At 33.0% G+C, this 20,453-nt stretch overlaps 1 protein-coding gene across 1 annotated transcript in view; it reads left to right on the forward strand.

Moving 5' to 3' along the window:
• Positions 1–5,544: 5,544 nt before the first annotated feature.
• Positions 5,545–20,453, forward strand: part of LOC143071076 (hephaestin-like) — a 127,539-nt gene continuing 112,630 nt past the window's right edge. The window contains exon 1 of the mRNA XM_076245155.1: positions 5,545–5,715. Within this exon, the coding sequence (XP_076101270.1) occupies positions 5,694–5,715 (22 nt within the window). The 5' untranslated portion in view covers positions 5,545–5,693. The remainder of the gene's footprint in view (positions 5,716–20,453) is intronic.

Raw genomic sequence — 20,453 nt, forward strand, 5'->3', positions numbered from 1 at the left:
ACGGTATTGAACAAGCTATAAACCAGCTAATATCTGGTCTTACTAACGCTTTAAATTTGAGCTATTCACGTAGGAAATCCAAGTTAAGTAGAAAAAAGAAGATCAGCTGGTCCCCACAACTTGCCAAAGCTGTAGGTGTCTCAAAAAAGGTATTCTATCTGTGGAAAAAGGTTGGTTCACCTGCTTCAAAAAATAACATTTACAACTTGAAGAGACTAGAGACGAAACGTTCAGTCAGATCAATACAAAGGCAACAAACCGCTGACAAAAGAACTAAACTTTATGAAAAGATTATGATCGCTTCAGACAGAGACAAGGATCTGTTTTTTCGACTCATAAAAACTCAACGGTCCTCTTCTCATTTCACACACACCCTTAGAACTGACGAAAAAGAAGCATCAACTCCAAATGAGATAAATAATGTCTTCAAGAACACTTTGAAAAATTAGCTAAGACCAATTCAAATCCTGCCTTCAACATTGATCATGATAATCTTGTCAAGTTAGACGTGGAAACCATGGTTAACATCTGTGAAAACCAAGAAATAACAATTCAACCTGTTACTTCAACAGAAATCACAAAGCACATATCTATATTAAGAAGAAAGAAGGCTAGTGATGTAGAAGGCTTAACTGCAGAACACCTTATTTATGGTGGCACAGAATTGACTGAATTCCTGGTTACCTTAATTAACAATATCGTTTATACAAAGCATGTACCTGAATCATCAAAAAAGGTCTGCTGACCCCAGTCCACAAAAAGACAAAGACCCTACGATGCCATCCAATTATAGAGGCATCACAGTTATTTCCATCATATGTAAGATTTTGGAGCTATGTATTAGAGCTAGAATCAAAGGTACACTAAATAAACAACAAAACAAGCTTCAGAAAGGTTTCACTAAAGGTGCATCCTCGATTAATATTGCTCTTCTCATCTCTGAAGCAATTAACGAGGCCAAAGATAAAAACGAGTGTCTCATTCTAATAACTCTGGATGCAGAAAAAGCATTTGACGTGGTTGACCATATACATCTATTTTGGAAATTATATCACCAAGGAATTAATGGAGCATCATGGTTACTAATTAAGGAACTATATAACAAAACAACTACTCAAGTTAAATCTCAAGGATACATCTCAGAGACATTTGTCAATGAGCAGAGAGTCAAACAAGGTGGGCTTCTCTCTGCCAATTTTTACAAGGCTTATACTAAAAATATCCTAGATACTCTTGAATCCACAAACATTGGAACTAAAATTAGAACCAATTACGTGAGCTGCCCAACGTGCTCAGATGACATAATGCTATGTGCCGGTTCAGAACATGATGCCTCAACCCAACTCCGCATTATTGAAAATTGTACCAAAAAACGATCGGGTAAAGATAAACAGCAACAAAACTGAAATTCTACTTATTAACAAGAAGAATAAAGATATAAATCTTCAACTTTTTAATGAAAAAATAGATGAAAAGCAAATCATCAAACATTTAGGTATTGAAAGACGAGAGAAAAATAATCCAAATGTAGAGAACAGAATCTCTGCTGCAAGAGCTACAATGTATTCACTATTAGGGGCTGTATTACATGAAATAAATGGTATAAATCCACTATTATCGTATAAACTATGGCGGACATACGTTATACCGAGAATGCTCTATGGAATTGAAATTCTCAACATTACTAAAACTGATATCCAAAAATTAGAAGCTTTTCAGAAAAAAAAACATTTAAACAAATTCTGTCTTTACCACAAAGAACTGCCGCTGCTGCTATCTATATCTTGCTCGGAGCAGAATCTATTGAGCAACTCATACATAAAGCTGTCATTTCCTTATTTCTAAGAATATCAAAAGATCCCAACTCAATTGAGTGTAAAATTGGAATTCGACAGCTAGCAACAAAAGGCGATAAATCAAATAGTTGGTACATAAACGTGGACAATATATTCAAATCTTATGACCTTCCATCCGCACATGAGATTATACTAAATCCAGAGAAAAATTGGAAACGGTTGACTCACGACGTCTTAGACAAAACCTGGAAAAATAGATGGACCGAAATTTCTAGAAGCAAAACAAGACTCAAATACATTGAAGTAAACAACTGGAATTGTGCTTGGTAGGACCTGAGGATTATAATCACTTCCTAGTCAAGTGTGAAGTCTGAATTGTGTGAGAAAAATTCATCACAATAAACTAAAAATCCCTACTGGAGGATAATCATATCCCTTATTCCAGTATAATTAGTTCTGATGAGGACCTTCTCGAATTCTTGGTTGACTGTTCTAGGAACAACCTTATAATTGTATCTCAGCAGAGAGAGTTAGAATGAATCTGCAAAGACTGGATATATGCACTGCATGCTAAAAGAGCCCAACTTTTGGAAAACAAATGAACAATCAGTTAGAGTTCGTTGCTTAACTTGCAAGTGGCTGTCAGTCGTGGGAATGTAACAAGTATTATACTACTTATGTGTATATTCTTAATTAAATACTAAGTGATATAACTAAGTACTTGGTAGCAAAAATCATAATTAGTTCATATGAATATTAATTACCCCTGTAAATAATCTTGTAGACCCAAAATTGTGTTGACAAACTCTGCTGTTTTATTTACAACTAAATTTTATAGTTTATTTTTATCTTTTACCATTGTAGATTTTAAGTACATATAACTAAATAGGAAACCACACTAGTGCATAAAATTACCCATTACTAATACCACGGTGGGTATGGTTGTCCTGCGAGAGAACGTTCTGTGCTGGTGATTTGGTCCTGTCAGGTGCTGGTGGGTCCTGATTCTTTGCTGGTGGGTTTGTTTACATTGTATCAGAACGGCAATAAAACGACTGTTCTGTTGCTTAATTTTTCTCTGATGCGTCATAAGTACCATGCAAAGTATATTACAACAATATTATATTGCAAAAGTCGTGCAAGTTCGTTAAACGGAATTGTCCTGACGCTGTGCTGGTGATAAGAAAAACGGTCCTGGTTCTGTGCTCCTATGTCCTGGTTCTGTGCCTTTATATTTTAGTTAAAAGTGGCATATATTCAAGATCATTGATGCTGTACTGTTATTGACTAATTAACTGTTGTCTGCTTTCTTGAAATTGACATTGTTGTGAATCTTTTTACTGTTATTATGAGAGAAAAAATACCCCTATTTTTTTATTTTTTTTTAAATTAACTGTAATCTGATTCATTGGCCTGTTAATGGAACCCTCCTTGCCCCTTTTAAGATAAGAAAATATGTTTACGATCATTTTGCAAGATCACCAAAATACGTTGTAATTTATACAATACTTATATAAAGTAAATGATGTGGTATGTTTGTTGTCAATGGACAAATTTCCATAAGAAACCAAAGGAAGTATGTGTTAACAACCATACGTCATCGTAAGACCTTCAACAGTAACCCATAAAATAAAAATGTAAAAGGTTTTGCATAAAAATGGAGAGCAAAAATATAGAACAAAGGACTTTCTGAGCGTTTGAATCATATGTCTTTAGCAGCTTTAAACACATTTGTTTGTGAACAATTTAGTGCTGACTATAAGAATGGCAATAGTATTGCGGGTTTGTTTGTTTGGGGTTTTTTTTTGGGGGGGGGGGATAAGTTAGAGCGAAGTTACAGTGAAAGTTTTAAGCTTGGAATAGTTTCCCGTAAGATTTAAAAGTTGTATTTTAAAAGAAAAATGTATCTTATAGCTATTAAGAATCACTTGCTGTATCTGTAAGATTTTTTCAACATAATTTTTTTGTCTGAACGGTTATCAGGTATTTTTTTTCGAAAGTTCGATAGAACACTAAAAAAAATTCACTGTTTTATGAAAGGGCATACTAGAATATGTCAATTTCAAAATTTAAAATATCTCGTAGCTTGTCTATGCGGCATGGGCTTTGATCATTGAAGCATCAATGAGGGTGGTAAAAGGGGGGGGGGTGCTTGCACGAAAAAAACGTGAAATAAGACATTATTTCACGTTGAACGTGAAATAATTTCTGTAATGAACGTTGCACGAAAAATAAAATTGAGAATGGAAATGGGGAATGTGTCAAAGAGACAACAACCCGACCAAATAAAAAAACAACAGCAGAGGGTCACCAACAGGTCTTCAATGTAGCGAGAAATTCCCGCACCCGGAGGCGTCCTTCAGCTGGCCCCTAAACAAATATATACTAGTCCAGTGATAATGAACGCTTTTATTTGAACCTTTTGTGACTGAGTCACTGTCTTCTTGTAGATATTATCTCTTTGTTTTACTTGATATTCCCGATTTTGTATACACATTTATGATATAATTGGTTTACGGCTTTTAAAAAAGTATTTCTTGACGATCCCTGCCAAGTGTTTGAATTTTATTTGAAAAATACCGAGCACGCAAAATAAGACTTTGAAAATCACGATGCACGTAAAATTAAATAAGCAGAACACGTTGAACAAGGCACCCGTCTTGCACGACTGAACGTCAAATAAAAAAGTAAAAACACGTTGAACGTGAAATAAAAAACGGCGATCACGTTGCACGAAAATAACCCTTTACCACCCTCATCAATGTAAGGGGCATTTAATATCTTAATAAAACTATTCTTATTTTAGATACTATATATTGTTATCTGATATTGGACGAAAGATGTTGCCCTTTTATGTAATTATGTAATACAAGTTATGATAATTTGAAAACACATATTAAACAGCCAAATGGATGCACAAGAGCTAAAATAGATCAAAATAGGAGTCATAGATCCTATTGACAACAATTATCTGCCCAATTTTATTGATTTTGTAACATTTGTTTCAAATATGACCAACTTCTTATCCAAAATCACCAGCACCGTATCAGGACCCACCAGCACAATGACAGGACCCACCAGCACAGTATCAGGACATGAATAAATTGAGAAAATGCTAAATTTTAATAAATTGCAATTTATTTCACAAAATAGTTTTGTCGTGTGGATTGCTGTATAGAAAGCGGACTCTATGAGCATTTTCGTTTTATTTTTTCAGTTCTAGATTTTCTGAAAATGAGCATTTTTGTGTTACGCTTACTGAAACAGTTTAGAGGGTCAACTTTTTAATGGTTTACATATGAACCCATAAGAAACAAAATTGAAAAATCTCAACTGTTTTCTTCCATTTTTTATGAGTGAAAACGTCAAAAATCATCATTTTCGTCTTTGTTTACATTTTTTCATTGATCACCAGCACCCGTCAGGACCGAATCACCAGCACAGAACGTTCTCTCGCAGGACAACCATACCCACCGTGAATACGGATTAGTAATTCATTTCATTTCACTTTCCTTTTGCTAAGAGAAGTTTAAACAACTGACAAGTTAGTATTTTTATCCATTTTAAAATGTATAGTGTACATACAAGTTCCTGTTTTTAACTTATTTAGTTTTATCCTATTCTAACTCTGTTGCTATTATTTTTAAATTTTAACTAGTACATAAAATTAAAAAAAAAACGCAATTTTAAAAATAGATAAAAAGTTTTTAATTGCGGTGACCCTACAGATAGGGTGGACTTCCTGAAGAAGAAGAAGAAGAAGAAGAAGAAGAAGAAGAAGAAGAAGAAGAAGAAGAAGAAGAAGAAGAAGAAGAAGAAGAAGAAGAAGAAGAAGAAAAAGAAGAAGAAGAAGAAGGAGAAGGAGAAGAAGAAGAAGAAGAATTTAAATGAAAGCAAATGACGGATAAATATCAACACAGTAAGTATATTAGCATTTCGTTTCCTAGTATTGAGGAATATTTATATTTCTTATATAGGCTTACCCAATAAAATGGTGGAAATACTGAGATAGATTACGAGCAGGGTTAAATATAATAATTTACATCTTAACCATTTCCGGATCAAAATGAAATCTTGCAAACATGATATTCGTCATTTTAAAATGTGGTCGTACATTGGATCCGTCGCATCTGCATAACGGTTCTACATAGTTCTGCTAAAAATTAGTGGGCTAAGTCTATATATCAATGTTTGTTTCATTTATTAAATTGTAGATATAAAATTGTAAACCATTAAAAATGCATCCGTAAGTAGTGATATTATATTTAATGTTATGGCGTTACTTGAAGCAGTATAGGTGGTTTCTTTTTTTCATTGATATTCAGGCATTTTTAAAGAAACTATTTACATCGCTTCCATTACATGTTTGCCTGAGAAATGTTAACAGACTGAACACTTGCATTCCAAATCACCTGGCTCTTGTAGTATTGTAATAAATACAAATGTGTATCAACAGAATTCCGGTATTTTTTGTATTTTCAATAGTGTGAACTACATGTTTAAAATTATGTCATAGGAGTTCTTTTTTATTGCATCCTGTAACGCAGTCGGTAAATATTTGAATTGACATGTTGACTTACATACAAACATATACAAAACAAAGATGTTATTTATTTTATCTATTTATTTAGTACAAAAAGTTTTAAAATTCAAAGATGTTACTGTATTTCATGAAAACGGGAACAACATTACAAGTGTTCACATACGTCAAGTCTTTTGTCTGAAATACTGTCAAGTTTCTATAAATCAAGCGGAATAATTAATTTCCATGAAATTTATGTCCAAATTGTCTTTCACAATTGGTTTTTTTTTTTAATTATTATTAAAAATCATAAAGTTCTTAGTGTAAACAACATAAACAACATAACATAAGTCTTAGGAGTTGCCATTAATCGTATCATGTCACGTCAGATTTTTATTCATGTTTTACACTCAATTTCAGCCACCAAAAGATACCTTTAAGAGATGATGAATGTACAACACGACAACAGATGAGCATTAGAGACAGAAGACAAGACAGAGATGGATGGAGAGTTTTTACAGATGACAGAAAATCATGTGATCTTCGATAAGAAAATAAGATAGTGTGTCGAGAGATCAGAGCAAGTCACTCAAGAGGAAAAGAAATAAAAATAACACCTAACAAAGAAGGGATTCACAATTAAGTTAGAGTTGTAAATATATATATATAATGTCTAAAAATAGCAACAATCAACATTCAATCTATTTAAGCGTGGATCAGTTTATGAAAATAAACTGATACAGTTACTGAATTAAAATTATATAAATGTCTAAGAATATAACTTAAACATACTAATTAATACATTAAAAAGTTCTATTAGATGTTAAATAGAAATACGCAATATTTCGCTAAACAAATTAGCTTCATCAGGCATCTGCATCTCTCAAGGTGAAATCGGATGCATGACAAAAACATATTTTTGTAGCTTAATCTATACAAGAGTTGAGGAAAAGTGTAACATATTGATTGATGTTGCATATTATGTGTTTGTAGCTACAACTACATGAAGTTGGAATAAAAGTTTAACACATTTATAGATGTTCGATTAATTGTATGAATTTCTATAAATTAAAGACGAAAAAAGATTTAAAAACAAATCAAAACCATAATTATCTTGAAATCATACAAATTAATTTATAGAAATTCATACAATTAATACAATTAATCGAACATCTATAAATGTGTTAAACTTTTATTCCAACTTCATGTAGTTGTAGCTACAAACATATTTTATGCAACATCAATCAATATGTTACACTTTTCCTCAACTCTTGTATAGATTAAGCTACAAAAATATTTTTTGTCATGCATCCGATTTTACCTTGAGAGATGCACACGCCTGATGAAGCTAATTTGTTTAGCGAAATATTGCGTATTTCTATTTAACATCTAATAGAACTTTTTAATGTATTAATTAGTGTGTTTAAGTTATATTCTTAGACATATATATATATATATATATATATATATATATAGTGTCTAAAAATAGCAACAATCAACATTCAATCTATCTAGGTGTGGATCAGTTATATATATATATATATATATATAGCCTGCATATTATTATAATACTCCCACTTGATAGATTAAGGGACTAAATTGCAATAACCTTGTCTGTCTGTTTGTCAACGTTGGTCAAATATTGGTGTCACACACTTCAATATGAATTTGCAAAATGGCATGAATTTTTTCCTACTTAAATTTCTATAAATTAAAGACGAAAAAAGATTTAAAAACAAATCAAAACCATAATTATCTTGAAATCATACAAATTAATTTATAGAAATTCATACAATTAATACAATTAATCGAACATCTATAAATGTGTTAAACTTTTATTCCAACTTCATGTAGTTGTAGCTACAAACATATTTTATGCAACATCAATCAATATGTTACACTTTTCCTCAACTCTTGTATAGATTAAGCTACAAAAATATTTTTTGTCATGCATCCGATTTTACCTTGAGAGATGCACACGCCTGATGAAGCTAATTTGTTTAGCGAAATATTGCGTATTTCTATTTAACATCTAATAGAACTTTTTAATGTATTAATTAGTGTGTTTAAGTTATATTCTTAGACATATATATATATATCTATATATATATATATATAAATGTCTAAAAATAGCAACAATCAACATTCAATCTATCTAGGTGTGGATCAGTTATTATATATATATATATATAGCCTGCATATTATTATAATACTCCCACTTGATAGATTAAGGGACTAAATTGCAATAACCTTGTCTGTCTGTTTGTCAACGTTGGTCAAATATTGGTGTCACACACTTCAATATGAATTTGCAAAATGGCATGAATTTTTTCCTACTTAGCCACCAGCTTAACAGTAATGAATTGTAATGTGTGAGCACTTTTCAGATACCATTTTCCTGTTTGCCGATTCTTTGAAAAGTTTTCATTGTGGCGTGGCGGTACATATATGTATGCTTTCCACAGCATTGTGCAACTGGTTCATTGGAATCACTGTCAGTATGTTTTGTGTTGTTTTTCTCCTTTGGTGATAATATTATAGAATCCAGATGAAATTCTTTAAGTTTTCTAGTTCATCTTAATTTGTTCAATTACAAACACTGCCACATATTTTACCCTCACCTTACTCAGACAGACAGGTAGGAAGGTTTTACTATTCTTGTTCAAAAGTGTACAAATGCTATATTATATAAGTTGATAATGGCAAACAAAGAGTAAAAAACAAGATTATGGAAGGGATTAGCTAAACCAAAAAAATGTATTGCTGCCTTTGTTAGTAGAAGGGCATTATGTTTTCGGTGAAAATCTTACATGAATAATATTTCCCTGTAAACATTAAAATAACTATTCAAATGTGGGTTAAGTTGATTTACAGTTCTTGAAATTAATAAGTCTGCATCAATATTGTCCAAACAGGCTTAAAAACCTTACTGGAAACATAAACATTGTTCCATTTTTAATGCAGATATTTTCATGATGCTGAAGTTCCTAGTGTACTGTTTAGCTCAGAAAGTAACTGAAAAAATTTGCACTTAAATTTTGATTACTTTTATATTTTCAGATCATTGATTAAGAAAATGCAGGCTTTGTACCGGTCCAGTAATTCAAGAGGTGGAAAGATGTATGGTCACTGGAAGAATATACAGTGTCCACTGTTGACATTACTGTTATGGACAACCTGTTTTGGTTTATTCCAGGGGATTGGAATCCCGTTTTTTTATAAACTTAATAAAGTTTTATCACATTATTTATTTTTCATTGATTTCAGATTTTGAAATGCGGCAACTTTATTTGGTAGAAAATTTGTTAGATTATAAAATTAGTTTTTGGGTTTAACTCAAAGAGAAAAAAAAACATTATGTGGAAGTTTTAGAACTTATTATTGTGCCAACTACCTTAGTAGATGGCATAATGTTTTCGAATCTATGCATCTGTCTGTCAGTTCACCAAAGATCAGGTTAATGTGTTGGGTCAAGGTAGTTTATGAAGAAGATGATGGGAAGAATTAAGTTTTTAACATGTTTCAGAACAACCAAACTAATAACGTGGATTCAACAATGTAAATATTTGTTTTATCATCATATGCTCCATGTGGGAATATATCATGTTACCCTTTTTTTGTATGTTGGGTCGTTTTTCCATATTTCACAAATCAGGATATAGTTTTTGGTGGTTTTAGTCTCGGGTGAGTTTATAGTCATATATAACTTGACACTTAGTACACATGTTCGAACCTTTCTCAGTGGTTTACCTGATTTACCTTCCAAATTCAGGTTTTGACACCAATTCCTGCCCATATGTATAGATATAAATGCATAAAAGAACCGTTTTGTAAATCGTCAATAACAATGTTGCACCATACATAAAAGCTGGGATGAAGCTCATGTAACTATCATGTACTATCTACCTTGCCATTAATTGGATAATAAACACAATAACACATTATATTGCGTAGCTTATGAAGAAAAGGACACATTCATAATAAGATTACCATCACTACTATTTAAAAAAAATCTATGAAAAATTGGTGATGTTCTGAAAATTTGTTCATGGTTTGTGTATCTTCCTGAATTTTACTACAAATGTTTTTAACAAAACAGGTCTTAAAATAATGAAGAAGAGAAGTGTTGTTGAATTGTTGGATTTGTTTTTAATTGTAAAGTTTTTGAATCGGTTAATTTATGAAGTTGACCCAATTTGGTATCTTTTTTTATCTTGTCACAGATTTTCTTTTCCTTTTAGTCAGATTTAAATTTCATCAGCAACCAAGTTCTTAGTAATGCATTCTAATTTAGTTAGAGAAAAAATATGCAAAAGCTCCATTATTGTATTGCTTCTAATTGGTTCTTGTCACGGTCGTCAAAAAAGATAAATCTGAGTTTTGAGAATTTGCAATCCAATATGTTTTGTATTATCTGACAGGTATAAATTAATTGCACATTAATTTTTTTACAACGTTGGAGGATAAAAATTTGGATACCATAACAGTTGAATTGACATTTACCTGAGTCTTCATCATATTTGCATGAAGGCTTGAATAAAAGCGTTTTTGATGACTTAATGGGTTAAAATCTTTCCCATTTACTAATTGAATCCACTGAAATAGACACTTAAGTGTTTAAAAGTGTCCAAAATATTTCGTCAAATGACTCTGAAATTTGAGGCCAAAATCAGTCCTTTAATTATTTTTGAAGCGAGAGATATGATTGACTTTGTTATATATTTTTTTATATAATATGTTATCAAACTATGGTGCTATGATATTTTTCAGATTTTATATGACCGCGATTTTTTTTTTGTTCTTCCCTTACAGTACTTGTAAATTATGTATAAACACATGTCGGGTTTTGGACTATTTGCAAAGAAGGCGGGTCAATAAAAGGGGGTAAACAGTTTTTAAGAGTTGTGTTTGGGGGATATATATATATAAAAACAAAGTACAAAGAGACTGGCTAGAGGTATAGGGGAGGGTTAAGATTTCATAACCATGTTTAACCCCGCCGCATTTTTGCGCCTGTCCCAGGTCAGGAGCCTCTGGCCTTTGTTAGTCTTGTATTATTTAAATTTTAGTTTCTTTGTACAATTTGAAAATTAGTATGGCGTTCATTATCACTGAACTAGTATCTATTTGTATAGGGGCCAGCTGAAGGACTCCTCCGGGTGCCGGAATTTCTCGCTACATTGAAGACCTGTTGGAATATTACTAGATTAGCTACCTGTAATCGATCTGTTTAATTAGTACGATTGTTTTGATAAGCATGCACTTTTGTAGTGATAACTACTTACACATATCCCTCAAATGCCAACATAAATTAACAGGTAAACTGTCGGTAGATCAAAGGATGTTGGCATTTAACGAACCTTGTGTTCAGATATTTTGTTTTTCCAACCGTATCAAAAGGGATCATCGATGCCGTACCCTACAACGTATAATAAATAAGACATCCAGATCAAACTGTTTTGAAGTATTTGGTGACATGTAGGGAATGGCATATCTTATGTAAATAAAATAAATGTTGTTATGTTTTTGTTTCAAATGCTATTTTGTAAACAAAACATTGACCAGTTCATTAAAACTCAGAAACGATTTAGATTTTTCTTGTAAACATGGTAAACAGTTCAATTTGTATGTTCCTCCATTTATTGTGGAGCACTACTCATCGAGTATGATAGTGTAGCAAATATATATACACCTTTAACATCAGAAGTTCTGCGGATCTTCAGAATACCCTAACATCAGTGCGCAAATTAATAAAAAAAACATACCATTTGTACATTATCCTATTCCGCCACATTTTCTAATGCAACTGTCTTTCCTTGGACAATACAAGGACCACCGAACGGCAATTAAATCTGCAGCACACTGAGAAAGCACAGCCTGTTGTTTTTCCGTTCCATCTTCTGTTAGAACGTATCGGTCAGAAAAGCGATTTCTTTTTGCTGTAAATACTGTATCTCTTCTTTCAATTCTATGAGAAAACGGCTCTATGTGGCCACTGTCCACTATAGCCGAAATATATTTTGTCTATATGTCTCGTTTATGTTTTGACAAATTAATATTTTTTAATAATGGATGAATTTTTCAAAATCATCACCATCAACGTTGAGTTCAATGTTATCCTGATATAATTGGTCATTTTCTTCATCAGAAGAATATTGTTGAATAAAATGCATGACATATCTTATGTCAACCCAGCATAATACATATTTGTTATAATAAAGAAAACATAAACTTTTCAATCATCGCCATCTTGCTTATAATACAATTATTTTATAAATTTAATCTCGCAAAGTCTCGACTGAATATATACATCAGGGTACGTTTATAATATTATATTATACCCAGGGTACCATCATAATATAACATGGTATCCAGGGCCCGAAACATTATTATATGAGTACCCAGGCCGACAACGACCCCTTCAGCATAACTACAATGAGGCAAATGAGGCAAATGCCTCATGCCGGAAATTTCAAAAAAAAAAAAAAAAAAATTAAAAAAAAGATTGTCTTCGTATCAAATTGTTTTCACAGAAAGTGTCTTACAAGAAGCAAGTTCTATTCACTCCCTGATGTCGACCTTCATTTTTTTCGTGATCCATGTTTCTATTTTACTTTTGGTTTTCAGAGTTGATGGTCTATTGTTTGTACTTCTGTGTCTCGGGTTTGTATTTGTTCTTTTATTGTCCTACTTTATGACTATAGTCTGAGTGTTGATTTTCATTTGTAAACGTGTGGAATGTTGAATGTCTGATGTCCAGATATTGTGTGGGAAAATATTTTAAGAATATGCTTTACGACAAAAGTTGTTGTATCTGCATGGATAATTGAACTTAATATATCAAAGAATACAAACCTGTCTTATTTGTATATAAAACCACAAGTCTTGCATTCGAGTGATTTAAACGACTTAGAGAAAATATCCAATTTTTCTTAGTATGGATAGTAAAATAAATTGGGTATTTTCTCGGAGTCGTTTAAATCACTCGAAACTAGCTATATATAGGTGAGACATGCACAGAAGTGATAGATATATGTTATAAATATAGAAAATTGACTATTTTAATCAACAACAAAAAATAAAAAAAAAGATATCTGTATCATATACCCAAGCGCCTATAGCTCTCATGGGTTAAATTAAAGTAAGACCACCAATTTCCCGGTATCAAATTATTTGAAAAAAAAAACCAACAATGTCAACAATGTATTGCTATATGACCTTTTACATTGAAGGGTTAAACTTGCATTAAGTCGTGTTCAGACAGAACATAAAGGAATATGGAGTAACCTTGCACGGGACCTAATCGCACACAAAGTCAATGCATAGAAAAAATACAAATGATCAATTTTCAAAGTTTTTATTCCTATTCTTCATCTTGATAGTTGCTGGAGGGTCTTCAATAATAAAAGAATCATTAATACTGTAAAAGAAGTTCAAGATGGTCCCTAGTGTCGACTTGAGCAGTACTAGTTCTTAAAGTATAATACTGCACTGTCACTATATTTAAATCTTGTCATAAAAAAATATCATCAAAGTCAGCACAATACAAGACAAGAGCAGACAGACTGAACCGGTATTAATGATTAGGAGAAATACGATTTTTACTTTATCCTACATATTGGTCTTTTAATATTGCCCCTAAAACCCAAAGGTCTTAAATACAATAAATCTATGTTTTTGCTTTGAGACCAGAATATTGTCGAAAAAATAGCTAAAGATTTTTTGAGTTGAAATATAAAAAAAGGTATTCTCAGAATGCACGATTTTGCGTTATTTTTCTTAGAGTTTCTGGGGCCTTGAGCAACCCCCAGACCCCTCGCCAAAAATGTTCAGCTTGCTCCGCTCGGCGAATATATTTTGCCTCAGTATTAAAAGACGCTAGTTATGGCCCTGATTTGGACCTTACGCGTATGGTCTGGGTAATTAATACGATAAATGTTGAATACTTACTTGTACTTTAAATTGATAATTCAAAATTATTTTTAGTGATTAAGTTTTGTTCCAATCAAAATACGATCTTACATAAGCAGTAAATTATGGCAGTTAGGATTATTATATAAAAAAGAAGATGTGGTATGATAACCAATGAGACAACTATCCACAAAAAAAAACAAAATGACACATACATTAACAACTACAGGTCACCGTACGGCGTTAAACAATGAGCAAAGCCCATACCGCATAGTCAGCTATAAAAGGCCCCGATAAGACAATGTAAAACAATTCAAACGAGAAAACTAAGGGCCTTATTTATGTAAAAAAAAATGAACGAAAAACAAATATGACCACCACTGAATTACGGGCTCCTGACTTGGTACAGGCACATACATAAATAATGTGGCGGGGTTAAACATGTTAGCGGGATCCCAACCCTCCCCCTTACCTGGGATAGTGGTATGAAAGAGGGACGAAAGATACCAAAGGGACAGTCAAACTCATAAATCTAAAACAAACTGACAATGCCATGCCTAAAAATGAAAACGGCAAACAAACAACAGCACACATGACACAACATAGCTATATATAGAAAACTAAAGAATAAACAACACGAACCCCACCAAAAAACCAGGGGTGATATCAGGTGACCCGGAAGGGTAAGCAGATCCTGCTCCACATGTGGCACCCGTCGTTTTGGTTATGTGATAACAAATCCGGTAAATAGTCTAATTCGGTAGGTCACATTCATGAAAGGGAAGGGGCTTTTAGTTACGACGAAAGGAACATATCCGATATTATTTGTGAAACAGTTATACCATAACGGTCAACCAACTCGTGATGGCGTCCGTAAAATTTACGAAGGGATGATTTCAACTTCACCATTTGGAACTCTTGGTTTAATAGCTTCCTTGTGAGCAGCAACCCTCTATCAAGAAAATCATGATAGGAAATGCAAGCACGGGAATATCGTATCAATTGGGAGATATATACCCCGTATGCAGGTGCTGCTGAATTGTTGCTACTTAGAAATGGTTCACAATTGGAAAGCTAAAATCATCTCTTTTGTCGTAAAGTTTTGTTTTCAACCGACCCTCATTGTCAATTTTTAGAGGTAAGTCAAGATATGAGGCCGACTTAACTGTATCTGTAGTATCCTTTATCTCTAGCTCGATGCGATAGATGCGTTCCACATAGTCACCAAATTTTGAATTATTTAGTGAAAGAACATCATCTATATAGCGGAAAGTAGAGTTAAAGGATATTGCTAACTTCTTATCTTTCTTCCTAATAAGTTCCTGCATGAAGTCAGCCTCATAATAATAAAGAAACAAGTCGGCAAGTAGAGGGGCACAGTTTGTTCCCATTGGAATGCAGACTGTCGGATGAAAAACACGTCCTCCGAACGTAACAAATATGTTGTCAATCAAGAAATCAAGCATCTTGATAATATCAGTTTCAGAGAATTTTTTGTTTGAATCAGAGTGATCCTTTGCAAAGGAGGATTTATCCCTTCCTAAGACAAGATAATTGTATCTACAATGGCCATTCTTTTTTTATGAAGCAAAGTAATATCAACTCTTTCAATTTGTCTCTTTGTTTGGAATATGGAATACTAGTGTAAAGAGTAGAAAATTCAAATGTTTTAATACTGTTACAAGATGAAAGAGAGTTAGATTGTATGTACTCTAAAAGATCTTTGGATTTTTTAAGTATCCATATCTGATTCACGCACCCTCTAGAATAGGCTGTTTCACAATAACTTTGAAGCCCGTCTTTGATTGCTGATAAAATAGATTTTAATAATTTAGAAAGAGGTTTCGTGGAGCACTTGGAAGACACAACAATATACCGTTGTTTGTAAGGACACTTATGTAGTTTAGGTATCCAATAAAGTGATGGAAGATCCAGTTCTTCATATTTGGTTGAAAGTCCAAAGGTACACAGAACAGACCTATGATTATTCAGGATTTCCTCTTTGGTAAGTGTCGTGAGGATATATGTTGAGTTTCAAAGTGAATTGTCAATACCTAATTCGTTTATCAAGCAGTTAATGTCATGATTTTTACACACAAAACGATGTTGTTTGGGGCTTTATCTGCGGGGACAACAACATATTTGTGTTAGAGGTAGGATAGGTGTTTTGCAACATTTGGTCTTTAAAGATTGACGTAGCATGGGCATTGATAGACCCATTCAGTTTCTTAATTCTGATTTGTATCAGCGATCTAACTGCCTTAATCCATTTGGAAAGATTGTCTACGTCTTCCTTCTCGCGCTTAGCCCATTGCCTGGGATAATCCTCAATTGAATCCATCAAAATTTTAAAGTTGTATTTCCAATTGATGGATTTAGGCTCACCATATTTCGGACCTTTCGATAACACATTTCGTAGTGAAGTGTTATTAACAATGTTGAGGTCACCGGTAACAACGTGGCCAGCAAGATTATATGTGAATTGGGAACTAGCACAAGTGCAATCAGGAGGTTTAGACTTGAAGTCGTCAATATCGAGATCCTGCAAAACGTGTTTGTAATTGAAAACTTTAGTTGCAATAGGTTCGGTATAGGTATAAGAAATGATTGGTACAGACTGGTCTTTGAAATATGGAGGTATTTTCGATTGAACTATATTATGATGAAGGATATTGCCTAAGTTGACGCCATCGAGACCTTTGTTGGCAAAGGAAAGAATAAAGAAAAAGATCTTTTCTCTTTTTCATTTTTGCCCATGCGGACTGGTTTGAAAAGTCTGTGACTTGCAATATCCGAAATTATGGCTGTAATTTTGTATTGGTTTGAATGAGGGTTTGTAACAGTGGATTCTAAACATAAATTGAACAGAAAATGAAGTTTTGAAAGGGGTAATGAATAAAGTTTCGTGCGAATGTGATGAATACCTAAGGGCTTTTGTATAAATGGCAGCAAGTCATTAATAGATACATCATGCAGAGAAGGTGATGTATAATGACGATGACCATGACTGCGTCTACGTCTAGGAGTCGAGTTGAAAATATTCATCACATACCCCGAGTTACACGAAGGACTAGATAGAATACCTATACCATCAATTTGTCATTGCAACCATAAGGTGTCGCAGTTCCCAATTGTCTAATCCAGTAGTCCTCTTTTTGTCTACGGAGAGTGGCTGAAAGATTAGGATTGTTAGAGCTATGGTATATCTTTTCGATAATGCGAAGTGTCATAGAAACGATGGAATGATCGGGCTGATTGAAATGCTGGTATAGAATGTCGTTAGTATAACAGTACAACATAAGAACGAACTATAGAAATCAGTTGAAAAAGGCTTAACTCATCAGATGGATAAAAATACAAGTGGAAGTGGTTATGTCATTATTATTTCCCTTGTTTGAAACTATAAATTTCATATTTCTAAATATTTTGAATTCATTGGTTAAAGATATTTATTCATATTCTAAAGATGAATATTTGATTACCTTCTGTGAGAAACTTATATATTTTAGATAAGTGATTTGAAATTATTAAGTTGAATCCTCTGAGGACCGACTTTCAGTCCAACCAAGGAAAGCCAAACTTTCAAACCATCGTTTAGGTAAGTGCATTAGCTACATACCTCCGTAGTACGGATAATTTAAAGTCATTGAATGCTCCATTTCTACTTACTTTTGGCATATCATAATAAAACTTGTACTTTGTTGATTAAATTATATATTGTCTTCAGTTTTTGGTTTTCATTTACTTAGATATATTATAGCGTATCATATTTGGCATCAGTCGTTTCCGTACAATTCGGTTCACAAACCAGAACAAGCTGTGGTCCGCATCCCCGAATCTCAAGCATAATTGTTCCTGCTACATTTTGGTAGTGCGGGTGGGGTGTGGAGTTAATAAACACCTTTTTCTGGTTTGTAACTGTAAAAAATTTATAAGAAATGGAGCAGACATTTGAGTCAACTCTTGTTGTGATTGGATATGACAATCCTCAGCAGATCAGTTTTAAATAGTTATTTTAGGGGTATTTTAATTTCATTGTTTGGTTCATTTTGTAAATGTATATTCAGTTTTGATTAGGTTTGAATAAAAACCTTGTTTGATTGATGTTATCAGCATTGATATTACAGATTATTTTGTTCATTTTGAGATAGTTTCTCTTTGGAATCAGCGGAATGAATTTGAGATGGCATATCAGTTAATAATGAATTTGAGAGGCGATGCTCAAACTATTTTACGTTTCTTAAAAAGGCCACAGTTGTATGATTATGACTGCTTGAAAATGTTCTTATTCAGAGGTTCAATCCTTAGGAGAAGGTGGCGTATTTAAAATTGCATCTGCGAGTTTGCAATTTGAAGGAAAATGAACCAATTTCTGATTTGGGTCAGCATTTTATGATAATAGCTCATAAGGCTTATCCTGATAATTTTTCTGATTTTGATTCGTATTTTACTGATTTATTTACATCATGTTTGAATATTGAGATGGATGAATTTGTCTCTTTCAAGCATCCTCACAGTTTAGGTGAGGCTTTATCACTGGCTTTGGAATATGAAGCTGTTCATTTTTCTTGTGATCCTGAGACTACTGATGAGTCAGAAAGTTCATTTTGTTGTAATACTGTTCATAAGAGTTTTGAAACTTTAATTAAGATTTTGAGAAGGCGATTGAAATCATGTAGGAAACATAAACTTAAGAGATGTTTTAAATGTCACCAGTTAGGTCATGTCAGGTCTAAATGTCCAAATATGTCTTTTAGAGTTCATGCAATAGTTAAAAAGTCTGCAGACAGTCAAGTAAAGCTCTCGGAAATAGGTGGAAAGTTGAACAATGATTATTGTAGTTCAGATTGTGTTACCTTTGTTTAGTGTTTGTTTTTACATTGTGTTATGTATATATATATATACAGATTAATACATTGGTTTATTTCATTTTACTCATAGGTGTCATGCGTCTCAGTTTTGACTGTTTAGTTTTTCTTTTTCAAAGGGAGGGATGTCGCACATCCCAACTGGTTTTATTTTTCATTTTCATTACTAGCTTGAATAATGGCTAATCTTCTGTGTAGTTTGAAGTGTAGACTGTTAGCTAGTTGTAGTTGGAATTGGCTTGTTTTATCCTGGTTATTCTCATCGGATTTTGTCTATTGCTTAGTCCGTTGCTATGTGTGTTACATTTTAATGTTGTGTAGTTGTTCTCCTCTTAATATTTAATGCGTTTCCCTCAGTTTTAGTTTGCTACCCCGATTTTGTTTTTTGTCCATAGATTTATGAGTTTTGAACAGCGGTATACTACTGTTGTCTTTATTTATGAGTTGTTGCTCGTTTGTTTGGATTGTAATCTCTAGCTAAATATCTTTATTTAGAGAGTTTACGGGAGACTGAATTCTTGACTTTTGTCATGGCAGAAACCAATAGAGTGAAAGTTAAGTTTGAAGTTAGGAACACTTCTAGCTCATACAGAAGCATCTGATCCATTAGTTAGAATCTTGCAAATAAATTTGGCATCGTCCATTTTATTTTGAGAACCCTGCTATTACATTTGGGCATCGTCCATTTTATTTAGAACCTTGCACAAAAGATAGACAACGTCCAACTTTATTTCGAGAACCTTGCATACAGATGGACCCGATTCATCTTCGATTTCACAACGTCTGTGTTACCGTTACCAACAACGTTGGAATGCAGTAAAAGAAATTGGTTGGACACGTCAAATGTGCCACTATGAGATCAACAATGGTTGACATTGCCTGGTATAAATTTTCATGTTGGATTTTAACATTAGCTGTGACGTTACCGTATATGCCGTACCACTGATTCCAACTTACCAAGAAGATCTCAAGTCGCATCCACCAAAAGATGTACCTGATTCCGATGTGTGTTTGTGTATGCGTTAAACAGTGACATCTTTTTAAAAGGGAAATTATTACATGTATTTGAAAGACGTTTAATCTAACAACGTTATTTTTCAAATGTTATTCCATATACATTTGTTTTCGAGGGAGGAGGAGGGTTGCAGATTGGTGAAGTTGTCTCCATTGAACAAATTGAACTGTCTCGTTATTTAAATTTTACTGATATATATTTGATTCAATGTTTACATGACATTTGGATTTTTCGTGTTCAGTGTGGCAGATACATCCATTTGATAGACATTTTAGTGTGCAGACTTTATTTATGAAATTTATCGTTTGTCTTAGGGGGAGGAATATGGCAGTTAGGATTAT

Source organism: Mytilus galloprovincialis, chromosome 4, assembly GCF_965363235.1.
Source record: "Mytilus galloprovincialis chromosome 4, xbMytGall1.hap1.1, whole genome shotgun sequence".
Classification (NCBI taxonomy): domain Eukaryota; kingdom Metazoa; phylum Mollusca; class Bivalvia; order Mytilida; family Mytilidae; genus Mytilus; species Mytilus galloprovincialis.